The sequence below is a fragment of the Biomphalaria glabrata genome, chromosome 2, assembly GCF_947242115.1.
Source record: "Biomphalaria glabrata chromosome 2, xgBioGlab47.1, whole genome shotgun sequence".
Taxonomy (NCBI): Eukaryota; Metazoa; Mollusca; class Gastropoda; family Planorbidae; genus Biomphalaria; species Biomphalaria glabrata.
The window spans coordinates 57,030,595-57,058,541 of record NC_074712.1 but is presented as its reverse complement, the minus strand read 5'-3'; the positions used below and the strand labels follow the sequence as shown (position 1 = coordinate 57,058,541).

Sequence of the window (27,947 nt, the reverse complement as noted above, 5' to 3'; positions counted from 1 at the left end):
TCCAATTCTACTTCGATTATGTTTGTTATTATAAATTGGCTGTAACCAGATTATTGTCGTACATCTCGTGAAGCTGTTGGTTTTCTGCTGCCCCTAATCAATAGTCTCAAAGGTACGTACACAGGTTTAGTCACACTGCGGTACATGAAGCTGGTACTATGTTGGTGGGGAGACACTTTCATAGTGAACACATAAATACATGCACTCCTTTAACAATGTTTTAGAATGATTTTTTTTTCTCTGATTTAAAGATCAGGAGATTCGGGTAATTATTTAAATATATATATAAAGAGAGACACAAACACATACACACACAAAGAAAGAGATAGTGAGAGACAGAATAAAGAGCAAAAGAGATTTAAGGAGAGTTAATCACAATTTCAGACATAGATATATATAGAGAGAGAGAACAAATGAAAGAGGTTGAAAGAAAGATACTGAGAGAAACAGAACAAAGAGAACTAGTGAGAGGAGGCGGGAGAATAAGAGAGAGAGAGAGAGAGAGAGATGGGGAGAAAAGACAGAGGTAGAGAGAGGTGAGACAAAGGTATAGAGCCAAAGAGAGAGTGGAAAGACACAGGGAAAAAGACAGAGGAAGACAGCGCGGAAAAGAGTGGAGAGAGAGGTAGAGGAGAGACAGAGGTAGAGAGCCAGAAAGAGAAAAGGCAGATGTAGAGAGCCCGAGGTGGAGATAAGAGACAGAAGTAGAGGCCGTGAGAGATAAACACAGAGGTAGAGAGCCAGAGAGAAGAAATCTATTAGGTTTATTTTTTTTTTTTCTAAAAGTAAAAATCAGATTTTTAGTAAAATTATACTTTTTTGAAACATAAACTGGAAAGGTAAAGAGACACACAAAGGTAACAGCAACTATGACTCAATACGGGGGCTGCTAAAAAAAATATAACAGTATCTTATTTTTTTAAGACTTCCTATGTACTAGTAAAATTCATTTTGTTTTATAAAGAACAAAGAATGGAGCTTATTCTTATAATAGTTTTCAATATAAGGTAGTGACATTTTGGCTTATTACCTATTTTTCTTGCTAGTTCTAAGGCCCTACACGCTGCGAAAGAATTCACTGGGTTTGTACTTGACAAGAATTGGCCTTGACCTCATTCAAGATGTGGATCTTGTTTGCTTTGCTTCCCTACTGCGTGACCAGTAGAAATGGGCCCCACTCAGCGGACAGTGACACGGAGAGAGTAATTATACTTTATATTTTCCTAGCTTGATATCAACCACGGCCTACTGGTTCCTTTTTTAAAAATTGTGTATTAGTAACAATTAAACAAAATAATACTGCTTTAAGTAAAGGGTGAAGACATGAATCAATCGAAAAAGTAACCAATTAGTATTGGTGATTATTTTGTTTGATATAAGGGAAGTAAACGCTACATAATGTGAGACGCTCTGTTGTAACAGAGAAAGTAATTACTTTAATCAGTGCTCCCACTTTCATAACATTGACACAGAAGAGTCTACATTTTTTTATTTTCATTTTAATATTTTTTGGAGGGGTGGGTGGGTGAGGAATAGTTCAAGGGCTAGAGGTCTTTGGTGGGATTTCCTGAAAAGCTAAAGAGGATTTTAATGGATTTTATGATAAGCTAAAAATGGTTTTGGAGGTTTCCAATTACCTTTATCAAAATGGTATTTATTGTACTAGAGGCGTGCACCTGTTCAGGTTGAAATTACATGTTAGGTCGACAATTGTTTTGTATTACATAAGTAAAGCCAAAAAAAAAGGCCAAAAGTAGCAATTAACTTTAACATTATTATTATATATAGTATCCAATGAAAACCATATTATACTTCTGAGTTTCATGGAAAAAACACCATCCTCAATGTAAAGGCCTTGGTTTGAGAAACCTTGAAAAGACACCCATAACGAGTCGCAAAGCCAAATTATTACATAAACGTTTTATTATTGTTGAGAAAAATACAAAGGCTACACTTCTTGAGTGGGCCTACAAAAAAACGAATAATTAAACTTACAGAAAAACTTGAAAAAATTGCTGTCTGTGTTAAATGTTAGTCTGTTCATCGGACTAATTTTAAGAACAGTGTCTAAGAAGGGGGCTGCTGGCTGAGTGGTTAAGCGCTTGGCTTCCAAACTTGGGGTGCTGTTTTCGAATACTCCAACTTGATTAGTGTAACACCGTTAGTACATCACTAAACTTAGAGACACTTGAGGACAGAAGAATAAAAAGTTAAGTAGCTAGAATACATCAAACACTGAACTATAATTTACAACTAGAAAAACCAAACCTAATGAAATATTCAGATAGAGGGATATTTCTTATTCCACACGCCAGAACAAATTTGTACAAGTGGTCCTTATTCCCTTGTGCCATTAGAGAGGGGAAAGGGTTGCCTGAACCAGCCAGGAAAACTAACGACTTGGCAGAGTTTAAGTCATTGATTAACATACATGACTAGATTGACACAAGAAATGCGTAGGACGTAGTTATCTTGTTTTGTCAAGTAACGTCCGCAATTATAAGATAAGAATTTCGGCGAAGACTGAAATTTTAAATTCAGTCCGAGCAACTCTCAATGGGTACCTAACTTGACTTGAGGAACGTAAAGACAGCTGTCCTGTCCACATGACACACTGCTCGTTAACCATTGGCCAAAGAAACCTATGACCTTTAACATCATCTTCCCCTTTGATCCCAAGGCCTGAGAGGAGATTTAACCTCGACATGTTGAAATATTTATTCAAAAATGAATTGCGTTTGATTTTTTAACTCTGTCTCTCCGTAATTATTTACCACATTCTACTGGAATCAACGCTGGTAGCGTCAGTTAGGAGAGAAAGAGTTAAATGTTAATCTAGGCGTTTTGATTCATTTAAGCTTTAAAAAAAACAAATTTTAACAACCTGTTTTTTAACAAAATATTTTTGTTCAGGTTTGTCGCACAGAAGACTGTCGGTTGGGCAGGACCGTCGCTAAGATGCTGAACACGAGTGTTGATCCCTGTGAAGACATGTACGAGTTCTCATGCGGAGGATGGCTTCGTGATAATCCACTGCCTGCCTATCTCAATAGTTATATGTCACTTGAGAAACTTTTCCATCGCATATATTATCAGACTATTTCAGTAGGAACACTTTTCAAATTAATGTGTACTCATTTTTAGAAGAAATACTTTGAATTGATTAGAAATAGTTAATTTTCACTATTTACTTTATAAATGAAAAGCACTTCGGTTTTAAATTTACGTCAATCATTGAAATAATTAAATCAGTAATATTTTCTATTCTAAATTAAATAGTGCATCTCAAGTAAAGTGATTATTTTTGCTACTTATAAGGTAACTTGCTGTACATACCGGCTGGCCCGTTGATTTGTTTCAGGCTTTATACTTGTGAGCGGGAGAGGAAAGGATGGCACTAGGTCAGGTCCAGGCCTTTCGCTGCTAAACAGAATTTTACACAGTAGCCAGTAGCCAGATGGTAGCGCTACTGGGTGGGTTCAATCTGTGCACCTCAGTCTGAGACCAAGAGGGCTAGAGTCGCCTAAGCAACCAGACAGCACGACTAAACTAGACTAACTAATCAAACTACAAAAAAAAAAAGACGAAACTTTAGTTGAAAATAAATACTAAAAACGGATCTTTAATTACATAACAAAAATAAATCAAGAAAATATAATATGTACACTAACTACTACTACTGAACCCAACAACTAACTAAAATCCTCTAGATCTATGTTACTTACAAACACTAACAAACTAACCAACTAAAAGGTGGACGCTTCCGACAGGGCCAAGAGCTACACAGGCGGATGAGTAGACCAGACCGAAAGGACGCGTGGTGGGAGCTCTGCCGTGCGGAACAGGCAGTCCTAGTCCAGTTCCTAGTCGGACACTGTCCAATAGGCGCGTACTTTGGACGGTGGAAGGAGAACTACGACACACGGTGCCGCCACTGCGTTGAGGAGGACGAGACAATAGAGCACATTCTTTATGAATGCCGAGCTCTGCACGAGGGACGATCGGGACAAGGAATTGAGAGAGAGAATACTGGTCCAAGTGCGTCAAAAGGTCTGTCCTTGTACGGGGACAAGGCAACCTTACAACTCACAGCTTCCTCTTCTGTGCTCTAAGGGAGTAATTCTCAGCATGGTTCGTTACTAAGGGGGTTTCTGATTCAGTGAGCTATAAGGTGATTGACGTAACAGAGATGCCCCACGGAAACTCTTCAAAGACCAGCTTTGGCGTCAACTTGCCTTAGCTGACATATAGAAGAGAGCACCTAGTTGCATGCGCCCTCAGAACGAGACAGCTGGATACACATTAGAGACCAAAAGAAAATCCGCTGCCGAGGACAGACGCAGACGGCGAAAAGAAAATCTTAATCGACTACCGGCGGACAACCGTTATGCTTGCCCTATTATTTTCAGAAATAGAAATAATAGAAATACATTTAATAACTAACGATCTATAAAACAAAACAAAACTAAGAAAATAATAAAACCAGGTGAAATATATTTGTTTTTACAGTTGTTTCTTATTTATTTTTTTGCTCCATATTTTCGTTAACAGCTAATGAAAAGAAATGACACCATATTGAAGTGTCTCCATTCTACTGCTTTCGAGAAAGTCAAAAAGCTGTTCAAAGTATGTAAGGGTGATGGAGCAATCTATTATCAAGGCGTTGGAACTCTCCTAGAAGTAAGAAAAGATATTTCCTTTCTAAATTCCACTTCGAGGTTTGGCTTGTACTTCTTGCACAGGCTGATCGAATATAATAGTATTAATAATAATAATAATCGTTATTATAAGTAAGGGAATTTGTCTTACAGTTAATGTACCGATACATTCAAAATACTCAATTGCTTTGTCTCACTTTACATTCATCTTATTGGGGGAGGGGGGCCCACCAACATATTCTTGAACCCGTGCCCACGGATACCTTGCTACGCCACTGTGTAAAGTTTAGGATATTTTTGGGGAGCTTATCTTCTTATCTTATATACTACAGACGTTACTTCAAAAAAGAAGATGATTACGTCCTACGCGTCATGCATTTAGTCATGCATATTAACCAATTACTTAAATTCTGCCAAGTCACTGGTTTTCCTGGCTAGCTCAGGCAACCCATTCCATGCTCTAATAGCACTACGGAAGAAGGAGTATTTGTACAAATTTGTCCTAGCATATGGGACGAGGAATGTGCCTTTATCTTTGTGTCTTTCAGAGTATTTTATTAAATTTTGTTTTTGTATTTGAAGATTATGGTTCAGTGTTTTATGTATGATTGCTACTTTGCTTTTGAGCCTTCTGTCCTGAAGGCTTTCTAAATTTAGTGATTTTACTAAAGGTGTGTAATAAGGAATAAAGGAACACTGAAGAGTAACCTAAAACAAGGCTTTATTAAACTAGAACGACACATGAACTGACGAAAGAGACTTGGATAGTAGCACACTAGATCAATGTTGTGAACACATTCTCACGACGTTACACATACATAAACAAATAGTAACTATTTCACCACATTCACCCCGCCTAGAATTAAAATAGCAAGTATAATAATATAGTAGGCCAATAGCATAAATGAAGAGAGAATGCCAGTGCCAGTAATACCATAGATTATCAATAGATCAATAAATAGTGTCGAAATATTAATTTCTCTAGTAAACAATAGTGAATGGTGATACAAAGAAACCTAAAAACCAGTATCTGTTGTATGACTTATAAACAATTAATAGTTTCTGTTTTAAGTATTAACAAATAGTGTAGTAAGTAAACATGTACGTAAGTAAGTGAAAAGTAAACTCTAGTATCAGTAGCAAGAGATAAACAATGCCAGTTTATGTAGAACATAAGTAGTGCAATAGAGGAACAACTCTAGACTCTATAGTTCGGTCTGGTTCTTCTCTCTCTTAAGTTGTAACGGGGTTGACTATCCTGTTCTACAGTTTGGGAGTCACTAGCGAGTTCCTGAGCGTCAATTGGGGTATTTTCAAGAGGAAGCGCTCGGAGGTCCTCAGAGCCTACCAGGGGTTCTTTCCTTTCTTGTATCACCGTAGGGGTGTTTACTGGTACTTCCGTGTTTTGAGTTTCTGGAGGATATTCATTATCCTCACCCTGAGGGAAGAACGAAGGTTCACTTGTTGTTGTGGATGGGGAGGGGGTGGGAGCCAAGCGTCTTAGAGAGACCGTCTCCTCTTGACCGCTAGGCAACCGTACGACAGCATATTGGGGGTTACACATCAGCAGGTCGACTTCCTCCGTTAGAGGATCATACTTTGAAGATCGGTTCTCTCTTCTCAGCAACACTCGACCTGGGCTAGATAGCCAAGTGGGGATAGATATCCCGAAGGAGGATTTCCGGTTGAACCGGAAAACTCTCTCGTGTGGAGTTTCGTTTGTTGCCGTAGATAGTAATGATCTAATCGAGTATAGGGCCTGGTTCAAGACAAGCTCCCATCTCGAGTTCGGGAGATCGAGGTCTTTCAGTGCTAAAGTAACAGCGTTCCATAGAGTTTTGTTTAGTCGTTCAATTTGTCCGTTGCATGAGGGATTAAAAGCGGTTGTTCTACTTGTAGCTATTCCCCTCTCGTGCAGAAAGGATTGCACCTCCCTCGACATAAAGGCCGTACCTCTGTCAGAATGGACGTACTCTGGCATCCCAACTAAGGAAAACAGCTGATTTAAACACTTTATGACAGTAGATGAGGACATATCGGGACATGGGTAGGCAAATGGGAAGCGTGAGTACTCATCCACCATTGTTAATAAGTATTTGTTGTGAGTAGCAGATGGGAGTGGCCCCTTAAAATCGATGCTTACTCTCTGAAATGGTTGGGTAGCCTTGATGAGGGTGCCTGAAAACTGTTTGAAGAATCTAGGCTTCAGTTCAGCGCAAGTTTTACATTGGTTTACCACTTTGCGGACGTCCTCGCAGGAAAAAGGTAAGTTCTTAGTCCGAACGAAATGGAGGAGTCTCGTGACCCCTGGGTGACAGAGGTTGTTGTGTAACAGTTTGAGGTCTTCTCCAGTCATTGCTGACGCAAAGTGGTTTCTTGAAAAGGTATCCGCCGCAGCGTTTTGTTTCCCGGGTCGATATACGACGTCATATTGGAAACAACTAAGCTCCAGTCGCCATCTTTGTATCTTTTCGTTTTTGATCTTGCCCTTGTTCTGCTGGTCAAACATAAAAGACACTGAGCGTTGATCTGTAACCAATGTGAAGGGTCTACTGATAAGGTAATGTTGCCATTTTCTCAGGGCTTCTACGATAGCGTATGCTTCCTTTTCTACTGCTGAGTGTCTGCGTTCACTATTCGTGAGTGTTCTTGAAAAGAAGGCGACAGGACGGCCTTCTTGATTAAGAGTGGCGGCAATCGCGATGTCAGAGGCATCTGTTTCGACTGTTAGAGGTCGATTGTAATCTATCGTCGACACAGCAGCGTTTTCAAGTTCGTGTTTTAGCTGTTTAAAAGCTTCTTGAACTTGTTCAGGGGGAGGAAAGGCTTTGTTGTTTACCAATAAATGGATCTTGTTGGAGAAATTTGGGATCCATTGAGAATAATAGGACAGTAGTCCAATCACCCGCTTTTGTGATTTCATGTCTTGTGGTGGAGGTAGGTTTCTCAATGCTTGAAATCTTTCGGGGTCTGGTCTTAATTGCCCTTGTGAGATTTCGTAGCCTAGGAGGCATACTTTATTAGTCGCAATAGCACTTTTATCATTGTTGAAGGTGATACCGTACTTTTTAGCGGCATTGAGAAATCTCTGTAGATTCTGGTCGTGGCTACTGGGGTCAAGTCCGCAGATGGTAACGTTATCCACGTAAGCGAACGTGTCCTGTAGCCCTGCCTCCTCAATTATTGTGTTGATCGTCCTTTGAAATGCAGCGACTCCGTTTGTCACTCCAAAAGGAATGCGGCAAAACTGATAAAGCTTTCCGCCAGCCTCGAACGCCGTGTACTGCTTTTCATCATCCCTGATAGGTATCTGGTGGTAAGCGCTTTTGAGGTCAAATGTACTGTACATTGAGTATTTAGATATTTCCTGCACCAGTTCATCAACTTTTGGCACGGGGTACGCGTCGAGGTAAGTGAATCGATTGATGGTTTGGCTATAGTCGATAACCATTCTCTTTTTGTGCCTTTCATTAGTTGTTACAATTATCTGGGCTCGCCACGGGGACGTGGAAGGCTCAATAATTTTGTCAGATAGGAGTCTCTTGATTTCATTTTGAATGAATTTGGAGTCAGGCATAGAATATTTTCTAGATTTAGTGGCTATGGGGTGGCAGTTAGGAGCAAGATTAGCGAAGAGGCGAGGGGCTTCAACTCGTGCAGCTTTCAGCGTACAGACCTGGAGAGTGCTCCGTTTTCCCTCAAATGGGATCATCAGTTTTTCATGCTGGCTGATGAAATCTAGCCCTAAGATTACATCAGATACTAGTCCATCTAGTAGTGAGAGCTTAACACTTTCGTATTGTTCATCTTTGTACTTTATTTTTGCGAAAATATGGCCGTGAGTAGTGCGAGAAAGATGTGTAGAGGCCATGTAGATTCTGTTTCTGGACGTTTCTAATTTCCATCTGTACCTTTTAGCAATTGAAGAAGATATATAGCTTTCACTGCTCCCCGTATCTACGAGAGCCTTCAATGGTACTCCATTGACGAGTATTGAAATAGTAGATTTAGTAAGACCGGACGCTGGTGTCGATGCCCAGGAAGATCCAACGGTTGTAGTCCGAGACGTCTCATCATCTGCTTTCACTATGGCTGAGGTTATAGATTTGAGTGTCTGTCTGGTCGATCTACAGACTTTCTGGAAATGGCCCCTCTTACCGCACAAGTTGCATGTAGCGTCGCTGGCCGGACATCTAAAGCGTTGATGTGGGCTGTTTCCACAAAAGAAACATCTTTTACTAGTCGCCGCACTCACCTCGTGTTCTACTTTTGTCGTTGGAGAAAGGCTCTCCTCGTTGGCGCTAGCTCCACAGGGAGTTTCAGAGCAGATGTTATACGCCATGGCATGGTTATGGGCATATTCAAGTTGTCTTGCCTCTTCATAGGCGCACTGTAGAGTTAAAGTAGATTTCTCTAAGAGTCGCAGCCTTATGCTGTTTGAAGCCAGTCCAGTAATGAAGGCGTCTCTTACGAAGATATCTCTGTGTTCTTCAGCGGTGACAGCTTTGAAGTCACAGTCTTTGGCCATACTTTTAAGCTTAAGTAGGAAGGAGTCAACGGTTTGTCCGTTCTCTTGTCGACAAAGAGTTATCATGTGCCGTGCAAAAATTTCGCTTTTAGGCTTCACGTAGACATTTTGTAGAACTTTGATTGATTCTTCGAACGTGGTACACTCACTTATGTACTGAAATACGCTCGAAGAAACGTAGTTTTCCAGTAATTTCTTTTTGTCAATCTCACAGTGAGAGACTGAGGAGATGAAATTCTCAAATGTTCTGAGCCAGTGCAGCCACTTCTCGGCAGCCGATGGCGAGCTAGGCTCTATGTCTAGCTCTTTTGGCCTAAATAGCCGTTCCATTTGTATAATTACTTTTACTTACAGACTGAGAATAGTGTTGAACGAAAATCCAAAAAAGATACGTGAGGCACATAGATCCATAGAATTGAAAATTTCTAGTTTAATAAATTGTAATAAGGAATAAAGGAACACTGAAGAGTAACCTAAAACAAGGCTTTATTAAACTAGAACGACACATGAACTGACGAAAGAGACTTGGATAGTAGCACACTAGATCAATGTTGTGAACACATTCTCACGACGTTACACATACATAAACAAATAGTAACTATTTCACCACAAGGTGTTAAAGCTTTTCAGATTCTCTTATTAATCTTTTTTTTTCAACTATTAAACCAAAATAATTATAACTATAGAAAACAATAATGTACATTCACACCAGACTCATTCATGATCTACATGTGAAAAGTTTATTTCTGACAGTATTTATACAACGATTAGATTGCCAGGAGAACATAAACTGAGCTCCAAACTGGCATATTGTACGTGCAAAAGAAACTTGTGTTTGGAAGATGACACGTTGAAAACATCTGGAGAAATATCTTAATCACGTGTCTAGTAAAAATGTCGGGATTCTAGAATTTTAAAGTCCGAAAGGTGTGTGGTTGTTATGGAGACCTTTCAATTTAAATAATGAAAAAAGAAAAAAAAATGTGTAGGTCATAATGAACCACTACCAACTAAAGCTAGAGAAGCTGGGGTATCAGCTAGTCCCATGTAAAACACCTTAGTCCTCATCTTATTTAATACTTATCCAAATAGAGACATGAAATTGGATAATTAATGTGTTTTTTTTTTATTTATTCATTTATTTTTTTATAATTTCGTCATAGCTAATTGACGGCATGGGATCCTGGACAGTCACTTCAACCCTACTTGATTGGAATGAGACATCCTGGTCTCTTCAAAACGCTCTAGAGAAAAGTCACTCTTTGTGGGGGACTAGTTTCTGGTCAACAAAAATTGAAAGAGATTTGAAAAATGGATCTCGCTATATTCTATACGTAAGTAAACTAAGAACATTTGTTCGGGAGTACTGGAACTAGCGAAGACAAACAGGCGTCCTATGACCTGCTGATGGCATGGTATGATCCTTGTATCCTTCATCTTTCCCTTGTCTTTGATGAATTGTTCTAGTACATGAGTAGAGAAGTAGTTAGGTCTAGGCTTAGGTGGTGAAATGTTTTCACTGGAAGACACGGGAGTGAAGAGCCTAACGACAGGGATATGAAAATCAGCACAAGTAGCAACCTATCATTTAAATGAAACTTTCGTTACAGAGGTGGCTCAAAGCGAAGTGAAAAACAAAATGAGCAACAATCAGGGACCTAGACGACTGTGCTTTCATTGCTTTCCCCAAAAATCGATCAGCAGAGTATTCTCTTTTGAAGAGCATGTTTGGCCTCACTATAAACACAAAAATGAGGCAAGTCGTATACTTGCCTGGTTGTAAACATTACGTGTGCTGACGTGTAGTATTAATATTACACCTGGGACTGGTCACTATTTATGACTCGCGAATGCTGGGTTCTTGCTTCCTGGAGTCACAGTTGACACATGACAAACATGAATAGTACAGATTGACTGCAGTACACTTTGGCAGACAAATATAAAGTTTATTTAATAACAATAATGGTACTGCAACTTCTTGGTCGTTACATCAAGATATCCATCAGATATGAAATATAATTACATCCACATTACAACAGTATCAAATATACAAGTCTATTAGAATACAACTTCAATACTAGAATACATCCGCATCACAGCGGGTAACAATAATTTCTCTCATAATACATATCCAGCTCTCAGTACGGAGAATAACTATTAGAAATATATGCACTATCTCAAAAGTCTTCAAATGACTACTGGCCTCGTCTGCCCGAAAGATACTACCTAACTCAAAGTTACTCTCTAAGTCCCTACTGTCCGCACCGGACCAAAAGATACTACTGACTGAACTAAAAGTCAATTTAGTCATTGTTTACTTCCTGTGTCTTCACGTGTCTTTTCACCCTCTTAACCCGAGGTGAACATGAAACAGGCAATGTTAACCGAAACTGTGAAACTGGTCCGGGTAAAAGCTACTTAAACCAAGCACTAAGATTAATAGATAGAAAATAAGTTCAGTAGACAGATTCACCTCCCTTGGAAGCGCAGTCTGTAGAAACGGAAATGTCGATGATAAAATCGACTCGCATATTGCCAAAGGCACATTTCTTGTTTGTTCAATATGCTAGGACAAATTTGTACAAATGCTCCTTCTTTCCTAGTGCTATTAGAGCATGGAATGGGTTGTCTGAGCTAGCCAGGAAAACCAATGACTTGGCAGAATTTAGGTCATTGGTTAACATGCATGACTAAACGCATGACGCGTAGGGCGTAATCATCTTTTTTGAAGTAACGTCTGTATTAGATATGAAGATAAAAAGGCCATTGCCTTCTAAAAATATTTGGAACAAAAGAAGTATCACCACAAACACAAAGCTAAGGGCTAAGGGTCTATCGAGCTGTCATCATCTCTACATTGCTCTACGGCTCCAAAACGTGGACATTATATAGATAACATGCAACAAAAATGAACCACTTCCACATCATGATCTGTCTCAAAAAAAGGCTGAATGTTAAATGGTAAGAAAAAATGCTTGATGCTAAAGTTCTTCGAAGAGCCGAACAGCAAAGAATCCACACATCCTGATGCAGTCTCACCTGCAATGAGCATTTTACGTGTGCAGAATGGAAAGGGAAGCGCTCACAAGGTTGACAAAGAAAACGTTTCAGGGACACTCAAAGCTTCTTTGAAAGTCTTCAGCATTGACCCAGCCACCTTGGAGACGAACTCACATGCTAGTGTAGTAGTTCTCAAACGTACGCGGCCCCTCATGGGTCCGTGAGACGACTGAAGGGGATCCACAGAAAGATGAAAATTGTATACAATTAAAACATATTCCTCGATAAAAGTCAGTATATCCGATCTGATAAGTAATCAACGCGTCTTTCACTACTGTTTGTTACTGTTTAATATGTTGTATTTGATCTGTATAAAATTGACCTCAATCTTTTTATTTTCTCATTTTTTTGTTTTGTTTCAGCAAACATCATCTCTGCTAATTACTTTCTCTTCTTGTCTGTTTTAACGTTGTTGTTTTTTAGTGTTTTGAGTTGTTTTAAAATTGTAAACAATGGGCAGACTATTTTGAAAAACATTTACCATAAAAATTCGAGATGTATAAAAGTATGTTTTTTTTTTAATGGGAAGCTTGGTTGAGAGGCTAAGTTTGCCTAAATTTGGCGAGGTCAATGAGGGGGCTCAAGGTTAGACACCCGAGTGTAGCAGAGTTGTGTTTACTGAGCGCCTAAAGGCAGCACGGAAATCATTCTCCCAGATACCCCCTTCCCTCACACTGGTCCACAAATGAGATTTAACCATAGCACTCTGAGCATCCTAATTTATTTACTGGCATGCAATTAAGAATTTTTTTTTCTTTTGGATATCTATTTCGTAGAATTTGATTTTTTAAAAATGACTTCAGATAAATCAGAACGGTATTCTTTATCCTGACACTCCGGATCAATATAATAAAACAGAAACTCAAGAAGCCTACATCAAAACTGCCATATCAGAAATTGATATTTTAGAAGGAGAGGAAGAGACGATCAGAGATAAGATGAAAGACGTGTATGAGTTAGAAATGAAATTATCAGAGGTAAAATTGTTGATGTATTGAATGAATGTGAGATCTATGCTCCTGAACTTTGTCTTTGTAGTGTATGTCAGCACTAGTTACTATTTTATCCTTGCTGGGGCCTAAAAAAAAATTGGGAAATAGGAAAATTAAGAAACAATAGACATAGGTAGGAAATATAATACTTAGGTTGCTGATGTCTCTTGATTTGGACTTCAGTTCCATGGCTGTAATGTCCGGCCATTTTGTTATCGTGCCTATCGTCTGGTTGCTGCTTCCAGCAGACGTGCTGCTCTGTTTAAAGTTTAGATTATTTGAATAATTTAAAAAAATATCGATGGCTGGCTGGGGTGTAAAAATTAGCCGACTGGGTGGTCTTTGAGAAGTCTATCCTCTGAGAAGTCTATCCTTTGAGAAGTCCTATCCCTTGAGAAGTCTATCCTTTAAGAAGTCTATCCCTTGAGAAGTCTATCCCTTGAGAAGTCTATCCTTTGCGAAGTCTATCCCTTGAGAAGTCTATCCTTTAAGAAGTCTATCCTCTGAGAAGTCTATCCTCTGAGAAGTCTATCCCTTGAGAAGTCTATCCCTTGAGAAGTCTATCCCTTGAGAAGTCTATCCCTTGAGAAGTCTATCCTTTGAGAAGTCATCCTTTGAGAACTCTATCCTCTGAAAAGTCTATCCCTTGAGAAGTCTATCCTTTCAGAAGTCTATCCATTGAGAAGTCTATCCTCTGAGAAGTCTATCCTCTGAAAAGTCTATCCCTTGAGAAGTCTATCCCTTGAGAAGTCTATCCTTTGAGAAGTCATCCTTTGAGAACTCTATCCTCTGAAAAGTCTATCCCTTGAGAAGTCTATCCTTTCAGAAGTCTATCCCTTGAGAAGTCTATTCCTTGAGAAGTCTATCCCTTGAGAACTCTATCCCTTGAGAAGTCTATCCTTTGAGAAGTCTATCCTTTGAGAAGTCTATCCTTTGAGAAGTCTATCCTCTGAAAAGTCTATCCTCTGAAAAGTCTATCCCTTGAGAAGTCTATCCTCTGAGAAGTCTATCCTTTAAAAAGTCTATCCCTTGAGAAGTCTATCCTCTGAGAAGTCTATCCCTTGAGAAGTCTATCCCTTGAGAAGTCTATCCTTCAGAAATATATCCCTTAAGAAGTCTATCCCTTAAGAAGAATGGCAGTCCCTCCTGTTTAGCAGAAAAAAGTGACACTGACAGATCGTACTCCAGAAAAAAAAAAGTCAACTAAAGAAGTAAAGTTTAAAATGTCTGTGAACATAAAAAAAATAGTTTAAGTCGATTTTTCCAATATGAAGTTGATGACTATAAGTAAGATAATTGTTTTTTTTTCTTAATAACTAATGAATGATCGTTTAACGTAAGAATATATACATTTTTTTCAACCCGAAATAATCCCCCCTCCCCAGAAAAGTCCTAATTACACGCATGTATACTCAAATTATATGAAGTTCTAGCTGGCTGTTACCGATACGTTTATGGTAACATTAAGAGACATTAGTAAAGACAACAGTACTAGATCTAGAGCTATCACATAGAACATTGTCATTTGGTGATATTGATCCATACTTCAAAAAATACAAAACAGTCTTACAATAAGTGTAAGTAGTTCGGATCGGTCAAATAACTAAATTTGTAATAGAACTAGACGAGTGTTTGCATAAAAACGTTTCTTTTTAAAAGTATTTTCTAATGTTTTTCAGTTTAAGTCGCTCATAGCATTTGTTTTTCACTTTACTCTACAATAACCTTTATGCATACATATTTTTTTATACCCAGATATTTGTTCCTGAAACAGAACGTGATACTTACTTCAAGAAGTACACTAAAATGACCGTGAGAGAATTTCAGACTCTACTAGGATCATGGGTACATATTTATTTGATATAGTTATATTATTATTTTATCTAAATATATCTATAATGTTTTTTTTTAAAATAAAAGAGTTAAGTTGCTTTATTAGCATATATTACCATGATTTAGCATCCCTTTTTTTTTCGTTCGTAATTTATAAGATGGGAGTGAGTTGGCGTTTTCATTGCCCCACAAGAGATTTAGTTCGTTGAATTGTAAGCCTGAGCATGCGTTGTAGCTGTTTCTAACACTCTAGCTTTGTAATAAGCGCTTTGTCTTTTCCAGTAACTGCTGTCTAATAGTGTGGGATGCCAGACCCATTATAAAGGCGTCTCTAATGCAAATGTCTCTGTGCTGTTCTGCAGTTACTTCTTTAAAGTCACAGTCCCGGGCCAGGCTTCGCAACTTTAACATAAAGGACTCGACCGTTTGGCCCGGCTGCTGTTTACATGTATCAACTAAATGTCTAGCGAAAATGTCATTCTTTACTATAATTTAAGTTGCCTTGAGTGTGTCTATGGCCATCGAATAGGACGATACATCACTGATGAGCGTGTAAACCGTAGAAGAAACTTAATTTTCAACAACTTTAGTTTAAAGTCTTCGTTAATAATCTTCAAATACAAAAACAAAATTTATTAAAATACTCTGAAAGACACAAAGATAAAGGCAAATTCCTCGTCCCATATGCTAGGACAAATTTGTACAGATACTCCTTCTTCCCTAGTGCTATTAGAGCATGGAATGGGTTGCCTGAGCTAGCCAGGAAAACCAATGACTTGGCAGAATTAAGTCATTGGTTAATATGCATGGCTGAATGCATGACGCGTCGGACGTAATCATCTTCTTTTTTGAAGCAACGTCTGTATTACATAAGATAAGAATATCCTTGATGGACGAAAGAAAATTCTGACATGTGTCATAGCAGTAAATCAATTTTTCTGAGGCCAGAGGAGCATTTGGATCAATGTCTAACTCTTTTTGTCTGAGTAATTTATCCATCGTTGATTAAGAATTCCAACACTAAACCAGACACATATCGAATAAATTGTAATGGAATAACAACTACTAGAATACCAATAATATGGCTTTATTCCCCAAGATTGCAGTACACAGTGAACAAGCACATACACATTGCTTAACTACTATAAACACACACACCCTGGACATGGCCTTCTGACATGCAGAAAATAAACAACTCAGTTACACTACAATTACTTTTGTTTTTCGCCCTATTTAAACCTATGTAATTATTTGTTAAGTGTCTACAGCTTTTGGTTTTGTCAAAGTTAGCAGGTTATCAATCTACATAACTATTTGATTGAAAGCAAATCAACTTGTCAACAGCTGTATATATATTTCAAATACAGCCATACTTTTTAATACGAAGTAAAGTTTCCCTTTCAGACCTTGTGGTCTATAGGACAGGCGATGTAAAGGTCATCAGTCTCTGCGGCCTGCGGACCTACAGTTAACGAGGATGTCATGTAGCAAGCACAACGACCAACCCCAAACCCTAACCGCCTTTAGTTTTCACCAACTAATGTCAGGTACCTATTTAGAGATGGGTTAACTCAGAAGCGCCCAAAGATCCAAAAATTAGAAAAAATTCCCAGTCTACTCCAGGATTCGATCCCAGGACTTCCGGTTCGGAAGCCAAGCGCTTTACAGCTCAGCCACCGTGCCTCTATAAATTTGTTTAGGGTATCACATTTTGTCGTTGGTTATAATTTCTATTTATTATGGAGAGTTGTTTTAAATTCAAAATCCACTAAAGGGGCCTTCTAAGAGGCGTTTTAATTTCAAATGCGCAAATGGAAGTCATTGACTGTAGTTAGCTTAAGTTTTTTTAAACCTCGGGCAATGTTGGGACTAATGATGGTTTAACATTAAAATCTCTCAACCATTTAAAAAAAAAGCAAAAAAAAAACAGAAAATCCTTCCAGTTCACTTCCATCGGGGGGGGGGGGGGGGGGGGGAGTCGGAAACCTAAAAAATCTTCCCTGGCTACGTCTTTGGTCATTCTTGCCGCTAAATTCTTTTTTTGGCGTCATACTGACCACTAATTATTTATTTATAGGTGACATTTCAGTTGAGAAGTTGTATATTATTGGTTAAAATTATGTTTGTATAATTAAAAACACTACTTAAACGATATCAGAATGATAAAATGGAGCTGCTGAAGCCTGAAGCAGAATTGTGCAAAATCTAGAACATAATGAAATCTGTTTTTGAAATTCTTTTTAGTCTTAACGATAGTATTGACACAGAATTAACGTGACAGACTACTAGTACTTTTCTTCTTTAGGGGGCCGCCACCACTGTTGTAAATAGGATAGTTTTACAACAGTGGTCTTCAATCTTTTTTGGCCTACCACTTTTCGTATTTTTTCTTTAAAAATAGTCCGCCAGCGCCCCCCTATAAGAAAAACACTTATAAAGAAGCGTGAGAAAGCAAATTTGAACAAAATATTATATTTTTATTAATTTTTATGCTGTCAATACCACTTACCCTGCATAGGAGACGACCGCATGCCAAAGGCGATCTTCTTTGGGGAGCTTAGAGTAGAACGGAGTTACAGAGGTGCCCCCGTATGCGCTATAAAGATGCCCTCACTGGCATAAAGGAAAGTAACTGGCAGCATTTTCTGGCAGCAGATGGCCTCTGAGAGATACAGTTGGAGATATCGCCCCCGTTGAAGACCACTGTTTTTACAATGTTACTGTGTCGTTGTTCGTATTTTAATGTTACAACATTTAATTTCTACGCAATGTTAGTTAAAATGGTATGATCAAGATCTATTTTAAAATAATTTACAGATTGATCTAGAACAATATTTTTCTGCTGTTTTCCGTGAAAAGTTTCTAAGTCAAGATGATGACATCATTGTGGAAACACCGAAATACTTCGAGCAATTGCAAGACGTCATACAGGAAACTGATGCTGAGTAAAAATATTTATTTGTTTTTACATAAAAAAGCTAATCAATTAAGACTTCTTACAATGCTAAAATATGCTTAGTGTGAACAAAATACTACAGTGTAGCGTACAATGTGTTAGAAATACTTTGAGTCAAACTACCTACTTACGCTAACTCACTAACTAGGTCGTGTGACGTAATATAATTTTTTTTTCTCCTTTGATGTATACGGAATAAATCGTTTCATTGGGACGCTATAAGAACGGATGTCTTCTACCCATCTTGAACTCTCGTGTTAAAACGACATTTTAGTCTAACTAGGCCACGTGAAGTTATAGGGAATGATTTCATTAAATAAAATGCTAAAAGAAATTATCCTCATCATTTTTCTCGTATTGAAAAAGACATTTTGAGGGGATAACACCTACTCACTTTGTCATTTTGTTAGTAATATTTTCTGTGAGAATCTAACTAAGAAAAAAGAAACTTTTTTAAAGATTAATTTAAAGAATTTGTAAACTGTCTTTTTTGCAGGGTGTTGGCCAACTATATTGCGTACAATTTCATTAAAAAATCTGTTCCATATCTCCCTACCACAAGTAAAACATCCAACGAAACAAAAAGAAGTGACTTTGGTTGCTTAACCGAGATAAATGAGATGATGCCTTATGCAGTCGGTGCTCTCTATGTAGAGAACCACCTATCGCTGGAGGTCATTTCCAAAGTAAAAAACAACGCTTTATATACATGTATCATGCATGATTATTTTAACTATAATATTTTATATAGAATAAATAATAGTGAGTGTAATTTTCGATAAAGATGGTTAAGGAAATATATCTATGCTCTTAATGTAAATTTAAATGACAATATTTGTTAAAATTCAAACATAGATTATTATATAATACAGATGATGCTAATATAAATTTTTAACAAATTGTATGGTTTCTATATATAGAAAAAAATTTCCTTTTTTTTTTTTTTTTTTTTGCTAATTCATAAAATTATAATTAAGGGACGATAGTCATCAAATCAAATATGCATTAGGTCACATGTTGCAGACTTCGTCCTTGCAGACTACTTTGCTTCACCAAAACTGATTTTTTTTTATTGATTCAATTCTCTTCGTTCTAGTTTTGGTTGATCATATCTTTCAGCTCCTTCCGTTCCTAGATATTTGTTTAACTCTTTCTCTTCTTACTGACGATACCAACGTTGATTCCAGCAGAATGTGGTAAATAATTACGGAGAGAAAGAGTTAAGTCTCTGCAGACATCAATTCTTTGTAATTCTTCGTTCCCCTCCCTTGAACATATGTGTAATTTTTTTTTCTCAAATCTCTGTACCCTGGCAATCAAATCATTAAATAAGAACAATCTGGTATAAACTTTGTCACATGTAAATTATGAGTGAGTCTGGTGTGAATGTACACTTTGGTTTCTTATAGTTATAATGTTTTTTGTTTGATGTAATGCACAAATTGTAAGACAAATTTCCTTACGGATAATAAAGATTATTATTATTATTTTTATTATTAAAAAGGGTTTCGTCAGTCACTGGTCCAGCAAATGTTTCAAATTTATTTTTGACCTTACAAATGAAGAGTTCCTTCTTTTCTTTTTTTAACCATTCAAATACTGGATCTTGAATTGGCTTGTGGGCTCTTTCTCAAAGATATTTTAAAGGACTTGAGCTTGATTCTTGCTAATGTAATTTGCTACACCTGTTTCTGTTTTTACATTGACATCAAATATTCTTCTATTCCACTTTCCAAAGTGTGTAAGAAATAGTCAATTTGATTTGCTGTTTAACATTCTATGTAAGATTAGGCTCTTGTAGATCTATATGATTTTGTGTGGAAAGATGGTTCATCCGATAATAAGGTGATAAAATGCGAAGAAATAAGCAAACAGGTTCCATTTTCATTGCATATGCCTGCACTATATTTTACCCTATAGAGTTCTCTGCCAGCTTTGTTCGTAAATACTTTTGCTTCGTATTGTTTGCAAACAGTTAAAGAGCAGGGTAATATGTGGCCAGAACAACGACCCACCACCTTTACTTTCCCCTGTTAAGGTCAAGTACCAATTACAGTTGGGTCAAAATCCATAAGTTTAAAATTCCAGTTTTCATCGAGATTCGAACCCAGAACCCCAGGTTCGTAAGCCAAATGCTTAACCCCTCAGCCACTTCGCCCCCAAATAACCCATAAAAAGCTTGAAATTTCTTATCGGGGATTTTTCTTATTGTGATATGTAAAAGTTTATAAAATGCTTCGTTCTCTTCTTCCGGTGCTGCATTTGTGGGTGCCTAGAACTGGATCCACTGAGTTGTAAGAACATTTTGTCCCGTTGCACTAATCCTAGCTGACATTAAGTCAAAAAACAAAAGTTCCTCTTTCAGACCTTGTGGTCTATAGGGCAGCTGAAGTAAAGGTCATCTGTTTCTCTGGCTTACGGTTAACAAGGGTGTCATGTGGCCAGCACAACAACCCACCGCCTTTACTTATCCCCAACTAACATTAGAGCTGGGTGGACTCAAAGGCGCCCAAGGATCCCGAAATACAAAATCCAAGGATTCGAACCCGGGACCCCCAGTTTGGAAGCCAAGCGCTTTATTGCTCAGACGCCGCGCCTCCTGGCTGACATTAGCCGTGAAGAAACAGGTTTTCATCTCAGTAAACTTTTGATGTCTTTATAACACTAAGAGTACTAATACTTGTGTGCGATCGTAGTCTTCATATTTGTGTCCTGAATATGTAATTGTCTTATTAGTGTCAGTTTCATTCCATAGAGACTCAATGAGGCTTAGAACCTTGCTTTTGTATTTTCACATTTCATATGTCACTACTTTGACTCTTTCACACGCATATAAAGTCAAATATATGTTGATTTTTATTAATGTATAGTTGCCAGTGGAAAATAATTGTAATAATTTAAAAAAATTATTTTAATAAATGTACAATAAAGCGTCTTTAAACAATGATTCATCAAATTCATATATGTTTTAATATCATACATGTGACAAAAATTTTCAAATGTATTTTTTTTAATTTATGAAAAGTATTTTGTGTACTTGTCAGATTTCTATCATGGCTAGTGATATAGTACACGAGTTTCTTCAAGACATTAGAGACCAGGACTGGATTGATGCACAAACAAAGGCACAAATGATTGCCAAATTAAAATCTATGACTATTCACATTGGACCACCAGACTGGATTAGAGACCCTGTAAAACTGGACAAAGAGTATGAAGATCTGAAAGTTGTGGAAGAAGAATATCTCGAAAATTTTGTTCGTGTGACAAGATTTAATACCAATAAGAAGATAAAAGAATACAAAAATCTCCCAGAGCCCCCGTACGTATGATATTAATTATTAATCATCATCATCAAACTCATTTGAGTGAGGGCTTGAGAGGCTCAAATCCTCTCTTGCAAAAGCCCTGGACAGAAAACCTGCTATCATGCTTAGTGCATACAAATCACAATAATTATTAATATATAAGGCTTGTCTTCGAGTCCGAAGATTAGTGAGGAATACAGTATTTCCCATGGCTGCGCAGCCCAGTTGTGACCTACATATTTTGCCACACCCAGGGCAAGCATAACCATTTTCCGCAGGTGGTCGATTCAGATTTTCTTTTCGTCGTCTGCGTTTGTCATCGGCATTAGATTTTCTTTTGGTCTCTAATGTGTATCCCGCGGCCTTCGTGAGTGACCTCTAGCTGTCTCGTTCCGACGCCGCATCAGAAATGAACAATGAAAGTTTGGAAGACTTTCGGCTTACAGCAGTAAATTTAAAATATTTCTTTTCAAACTTGAAAAACTTTTAATGAATCAATAGACCTAACGAAACACTTTCTTGAGTTGAGGGGTCCCAAAAGAAATGATGTCTAGTACTGCTAAGCCTAATTAGTTCATAGAGCCCCAAGGTTAACGATGGTGTCATGTGGCCATGACAACGACCTTTACTCTCGCTAACTAATGTCAGGTACCCAATAGAGCTGGACTCAGAGGTGCCGAAGGATACCGAAATGAAAAATCCAAGTCTTCACCACGATTCGAACCCGTGACACAGGTTCGTAAACCAGGCACGTTACCTCTTAGTTACCGCGCCTCCAAATATTTCATAGGCAGCGGTTTTCTTTTTACTCAGTTCTAGCTTCTGCTATCGCGTTCTTAAAAGGACTATCGCGTTCTTGAAAGGACTATTGGGTTGGAGAATTCCCTAATGTAAGGCTTTGTTGATTCAAAGTTTAATGCATTAATGTTCCGGAAAAATTAAGTCAAAATCTAAATGCTTATCATTGAAATTTTAAAAGGTGTACTGGATCTATACATTCGTTTAACCTAGATTCTTTCTCGGCAAGAAGGGGACGGGTTAAAAAAAATGTTTTTAATTAAATCTAACAATCATTAATTTCTAAGAAAAGACAAGCTCTCAATAATTTGCATAAAGGAGGTATTGTCTTTTTAAAGAAAAAGTTTTTCTTGTTTGAAGTAACGTCTGTATAGTGTAAGATAAGATGTACACACATGGGACACATGTTAAAAATAATTGTGTGTTTTGTCATTTACAGAAACCCTTATTCGATGATTTCACCTTTAGCCTACTACGTGACAGAGTACAATAGAATTGTTATTTTGCCGTCCATTCTACAGGAATATTTCGTTTCACATTTATATCCAGAGTAAGATTGATTTATTTTAGGTGTTCTTAAGTTCAATATGCATACATTTATAAATTTTGACATCTATTTCATCCTACAAGCACCATTCCTTTACATTTCACAGCTCTGGTACTAAGTTTTAGACGTATGTCACAGCTTCAAAACTTTAGAAATATATAAAATCTTCTTCTATCTCTCTATTTTTGTGTAAAGACTATCCTTTCTCTCTATGGATCTTTTGTCTTTCTAGTTTGTTCCCAGTTCGGCATAGGATTTCCTTGATTGAGACCCGATCTCTATAACTGACTCCTAAAATCCGTCTTAGCCATCTTTGTTGAGCCACAGTTAGTGTTTTTCAATTTCGACAGATGACTATTCGTTGCATTTATTAAAGGAGCCCAGCCACTGGTAGAAATTTGTAACATCTCTTGGCTACGCTCTTGGAATTAAGGGACTGTAGTTCGCTTTAGATTTTATATCAAAAAGGGAAGTTTTATCGTCAAAATCATCTGTTGGGGGGGTTTTAAACTAAAAAATCTCTGGAGTTTTTTTTTTTTAAGAAATTCAAAACCACCTTAGCTACATTCATAGAATTTGTTGACTGTAGTTTGCTTTTGAATAATATTAAAGAGAGAATTTTCAGCCTCAATTCTCTCTGTAGGGTGATTTTAGACTCAAAACCATCTGGAGGGGTTTTAAACTTTAAAAAAGCTCTCTGGAGTGGGGGGGGGGCGCTCAAACTCCCCTCCCCCCCCTTTGGCTTGGCTACGCTTATAGAATTTTAAGTTTGTAATTTGCTGTTCTTTTATATTGAAGAGGTATTTTTTAGCTTCAAACACCGCCGAAGGGTTGTTTTGACTCAATAACCCTTAGGCTACGCTCATAGCATTTTGAGTGTGTAATTTTCCTTTTTTTTTTTTTTTATTGAAGAGGTGGTTTTCAGCTGTAAAGCTTACTGGAGGGGGATTTTTAAACACAAAACCCCTCTTGGCTATGCTCATAGATCTGGTGACTGATGTAAGGTTTAGTCTTAAATTGAAGAGGTGGTGTTTATCGCAAATTTCGGAAGGGGTTTTAAAATCAAAATCTTCCTTAGCTATGATTTTGGAATTTGGGGATTGTCGTTTGTATTTTTTTGTTTTATAGAAGAGGGGGATTTAACCGCTAAACCCTCTGATATGGGGGTTTTAAACTCAAAACCCACTTGGCTACGCTGGGTCAAGTAATGGCTTAGTATTTAAAATCGCCCCTAAAATAAACAAAATCAAAGCAAAATATTAGTCCCTAAATTCCTTTGGGGGGGGGGGAGGGCCAACACAAACTCAAACACCCTCACCGGCTACGCCTATGGGTTAATGTAATACTAAAACATATTTTCATTACACTTTTTCAAAGCTGAGATCATTAAGGAGTAGACATTTAATTTATAATTGTTAGTCTAGATCTATAACAAATTAATTGCAAGATCGATTCACATTAATGGATACAATTACACTTAATTATGCTTTGTTTTGTTTTTTAAGTATAATTTTTTATTTTACCATTATATTTTTTTTTCTTGTACATCTTCTCTTCGTATATATAAAAAAAGTTTTCAATAAATGATTTTCCAGTGCCTATATGTATGGCCTAATGGGAACAATCATAGGACACGAGCTTTTTCATGGCTTTGACAGTGACGGAAAACTCTTTGACGCGGACGGCCATCTTAGAGATTTTTGGTCTGCTAAGGTCACGGAAACATTTAACGACAGATCGAAATGTTTGATTGATTTGTTTGAGTCAGAGTCCTACACCTACCTTGGCAACAAAGTGAGTGTTACAGTCTACCTTGTAGTTTAGGGGGACGTTTTAAAGAATCTTTTAATATATACAAATAACATTTTTATTGATTTGCAATTTTTTTCTCTCTCCTGATAAGAACTACATTGGGTACTTATAGTAATATACAATCAGTACTATACTTAACTATTTATTGTTTGGGGGCTAAGTAATTGGGAAATCTTCGCTTTGAGTATATGATGGGGTCATGGGGGTTGAGAGGTTAAGGTTTAGCTTTCCGAACCGAGAATTCTCAGATTCGAATTCGGGTGAATGCTGGGATTTTGAGCTTTAGGTCTTTTAAGTGAGTCCATTCTGTTGCAGGTACTTGGCATGAGTTGAAAGTAAAGTGTTAGCCACATCTCACATTTCAAAGCCGTTCGTTACAAAATTGAAAGAGTTTCACAGCTTCTTCCCTATAGATAACATTGTAATAAAAAGGCCTAATAAGGATATTTAGCATACTACTAGTCCTCACTATCTAATATACAAATCAGAAAGTAAGGCGTATGTATGTATGTATGTATGTATGTCCCGCATAGAAATCAAAACCGTTTGACAAATGTTGATAAAACTTGACATAAATGTTCCTCAGATTATGGCGGAGATCAAAGGATATGTTTAATGTCCCTACCACTACCGGAAGGTCCTAAAAAAAAGGACAAAAAGTACCTAATTGTATCGCTATAAAAAAAAACTAAACTTTTCAAACAAATTGGGTAAATCCCTGACGATACCAACGTTGATTCCACCAGAATGTGGTAAATAATTACGGAGAGAAAGGGTTAATGCAACGGATGATACAAGACATTTGTAGTTTTACCATGAAATAGTGGTTTCCGTTCCAGCAATACATTACTGTAGGCAATGTCGGGAGTTGATTCATGCCCATGTTTTTTTTCTTTGTATTTTCAGCATAATGGAACGAAGTCTTTAGTAGAAACTATTGCGGACAATGCTGGTATCAAGTATTCTTTTAGAGCTTACAGAAATGCCATCAAATCGAAACACTCTCTGCCGTACGTAGACTTAACAGAGGACCAATTGTTTTTTGTCGCCGTGAGTCAGGTACTACTAAAAAAAAAGCTAGAGGTAAAAAAGTTATTAAAATAGAATATACATTGTGACCCAATCAATCAGTCAGTCAGTCTATCTGTTCGTCTGTCTGTCTTTCTATCTGTCTATTCATACATCCAGTCATCCATCCATATATATATATAATTTTTTTAAAGGAAACTTTCCTCCTTTCTTCACTTCCAGAGAGACGGAAGCGTGGTCGAGAGGCTAAGTGCTTGAACTTGGCTTGTCTTGGCTACCTTGAAGGGGGCAGACTTATGTTTACTAAAGGCAGCACGGAAAACCAACTCCTAGATACCCCCCCCCCCCAATTGGTCCACAAATGAGATTGGACCAAAGCGCTCTGAGCATGCTATAAGCATGAAAGTAGCGCTATATAAGGGCTATAATAATAATATAAACGTTTCCCTTAACTAACTATTTAGATTTTGAATTCTAGGTTCATCTACTTTCAATAAAAACCGCCCGCCCTATCTGTTTTTTTTTTTTTTTTTGGGTCCTGCGTCTTTTAATGCTCTCCTGAATAGAAGTTAAAATCTTGAGTTTTTACTTGACCTCTTTCCTTCCGTGGTGCAGTTCAAATTGACAACTACGATTCGTTTAAACATTTAGCCCACCTTTTACTTACGACTTTTTTTTTCTCATTTGTTCAATATTATAATGTACTTTGTTTGTAATAGTTTTACTGCAGCCACTGGAGACCAGAGTATGTGAAGATACATTTGTCAATGCATAATCACCCTATTAATAAATTCAGGTAAAGTATACATATTTAGATCATTTGTTTTATAACATATCATTCCTAATATGCATTATCTGTGAGTATTAAAAAAAAACAACAGAGAAGCAACAGTGGCTGAGTGATAAAGCGCTTGGCTTCCGAAACTAGGGGGTGAAGAATGGATTTTTTAATTTCGGCAAAAATTGTAGCTGAGAGTTGTTGGGGAATGTTGAACCTGAATTAAAGTATTAATGTACTTGATTGAAGCTTTCTTCTGTTTCCGTAATCAAGAAAATCTGATAACTAAAACACTTAATATCAAATATCAAAGCTGTACTAACTCAAAATTTGGTCATCCTGTTTTTATGACCATAGTTTGTATATCTTATCTTATCTTATCTCATATAATACAGTTACTTTAAAAGAGTAGATGATTACGTCCTACGCATCATGCATCTAGTCATGCATGTTAACCAATGACTTAAATTCTGCCAAGTTATTAGTTTTCTTGGCTGGCTCACGCAACCCATTCCATGCTCTTATAGCGCTAGGGAAGAGAGAGCATTTGTACAATTTTGTCCTAGAATATGGAACGAGGAATGGGCCTTTATCTTTGTGTATATCAAGCATTAAATAACTTTCTTTTAACAGGGTGTATGCTCTAATGTCAAACAGTGAAGATTTTGCAAGTGCTTTCCAATGTTCGAAAAATGCAACTTTAAATCCAGAAAATAAATGCAATATTTGGTGAAGCCTTAAAACCTGGAAAAAAATGCAATTGAAACTTTTTTATATTGTGTAATGTTCGCATATGTTAAATGTGTCAAACCAAGCAGTTTCCACTGTAACTTAATTGTTTTGTTTCTGTATATGCCTAATTAATATTAATACAAATAAAATAAATGTTGACATTTAGATTTTAAAAATTCGTTCTTTCTCTCTTTCTTTCTCTCTCTCTCTCTCTCTCTCTCTCTCTGTGTATATTTATATTAAGACTTGTCTTCAAGTCCGAATATTAAATATGGCAATATCCGCATTGAGCGTCGGTATTTACACTCCTGGCCATTTTTCTGCGTTGTCAAGGAGCAGGATCAAGACCAAAAGCATTATCAAAAGGGGGAATAACCTAGTTGTTTTTTAAATGCCGACTTCAATCACGGATAGGAAGAGAGAGAAAATAAACTAATAGAAATAATAGAGCTCACAGACCTATATAAAATACCGACCGTAAATACGGATAGCTATGAAGATTGAATAAACAACTAAGAATATACACTATTACTAGCAGTAGTTTTGAATAGGGGGAGGAGAGAATAGTATATTATTATATAATTAATAAATATATTCTTATTAATTACATCTAAATTACAATAATTGCAGAAAAAATAGTGGATCTAGATGTGGCATTTGTATTTGATATGGACTAGGTCTAGGTGCAGAATTTTTGGATTAAAATTTAATGTGCTGTCAACATGTAATATTTGTAAGTTAAAGTTGAGATTAATATTGAATTTAAATAGCTGTACGCATACCGGGACGTCTATCTAGTCAAATGTTAATGAAGTCAACATTAAATTATAAGTATAATAATTACATACCGGTACAGTAGGTAGTGGATCTAGATGAGGAAAAACATTATTTCAGACAGATGTAAGAGAGCAGTATT

The 27,947-nt window shown here is 37.2% G+C and overlaps 1 protein-coding gene across 2 annotated transcripts; it reads left to right on the top strand.

Moving 5' to 3' along the window:
- LOC106072104 (endothelin-converting enzyme homolog) lies at nucleotides 1-27,171 on the top strand. Of its 2 annotated transcripts, XM_056021597.1 has the most exons (15): nucleotides 1-112; nucleotides 1,047-1,202; nucleotides 2,914-3,105; nucleotides 4,552-4,680; nucleotides 10,350-10,520; nucleotides 13,050-13,223; nucleotides 14,994-15,083; nucleotides 17,889-18,016; nucleotides 18,524-18,713; nucleotides 21,072-21,349; nucleotides 22,573-22,683; nucleotides 24,276-24,474; nucleotides 25,399-25,551; nucleotides 26,241-26,317; nucleotides 26,933-27,171. In XM_056021597.1, exons 2-15 carry the CDS (start codon nucleotides 1,122-1,124, stop codon nucleotides 27,030-27,032), a joined length of 2,073 nt encoding a protein of 690 aa, XP_055877572.1. In that variant the 5' UTR covers nucleotides 1-112; nucleotides 1,047-1,121; the 3' UTR covers nucleotides 27,033-27,171. The 2 variants fall into 2 exon arrangements, with proteins under 2 accessions (XP_055877572.1, XP_055877573.1); XM_056021598.1 differs by lacking the exon at nucleotides 13,050-13,223.
- The last annotated feature ends 776 nt before the right edge of the window (nucleotides 27,172-27,947 follow it).

What these genes read in the sequence shown, in the direction of transcription:
- LOC106072104 (XM_056021597.1), top strand. Translation starts at nt 1,122, where the DNA reads ATGTGGATCTTGTTTGCTTTGCTTCCCTACTGCGTGACCAGTAGAAAT. An exon ending in GATCTCGCTATATTCTATAC is followed by an intron (nt 10,521 to 13,049) that starts GTAAGTAAACTA and finishes AAATGACTTCAG; the next exon opens with ATAAATCAGAACGGTATTCT. An exon ending in GTTTCACATTTATATCCAGA is followed by an intron (nt 22,684 to 24,275) that starts GTAAGATTGATT and finishes ATGATTTTCCAG; the next exon opens with TGCCTATATGTATGGCCTAA.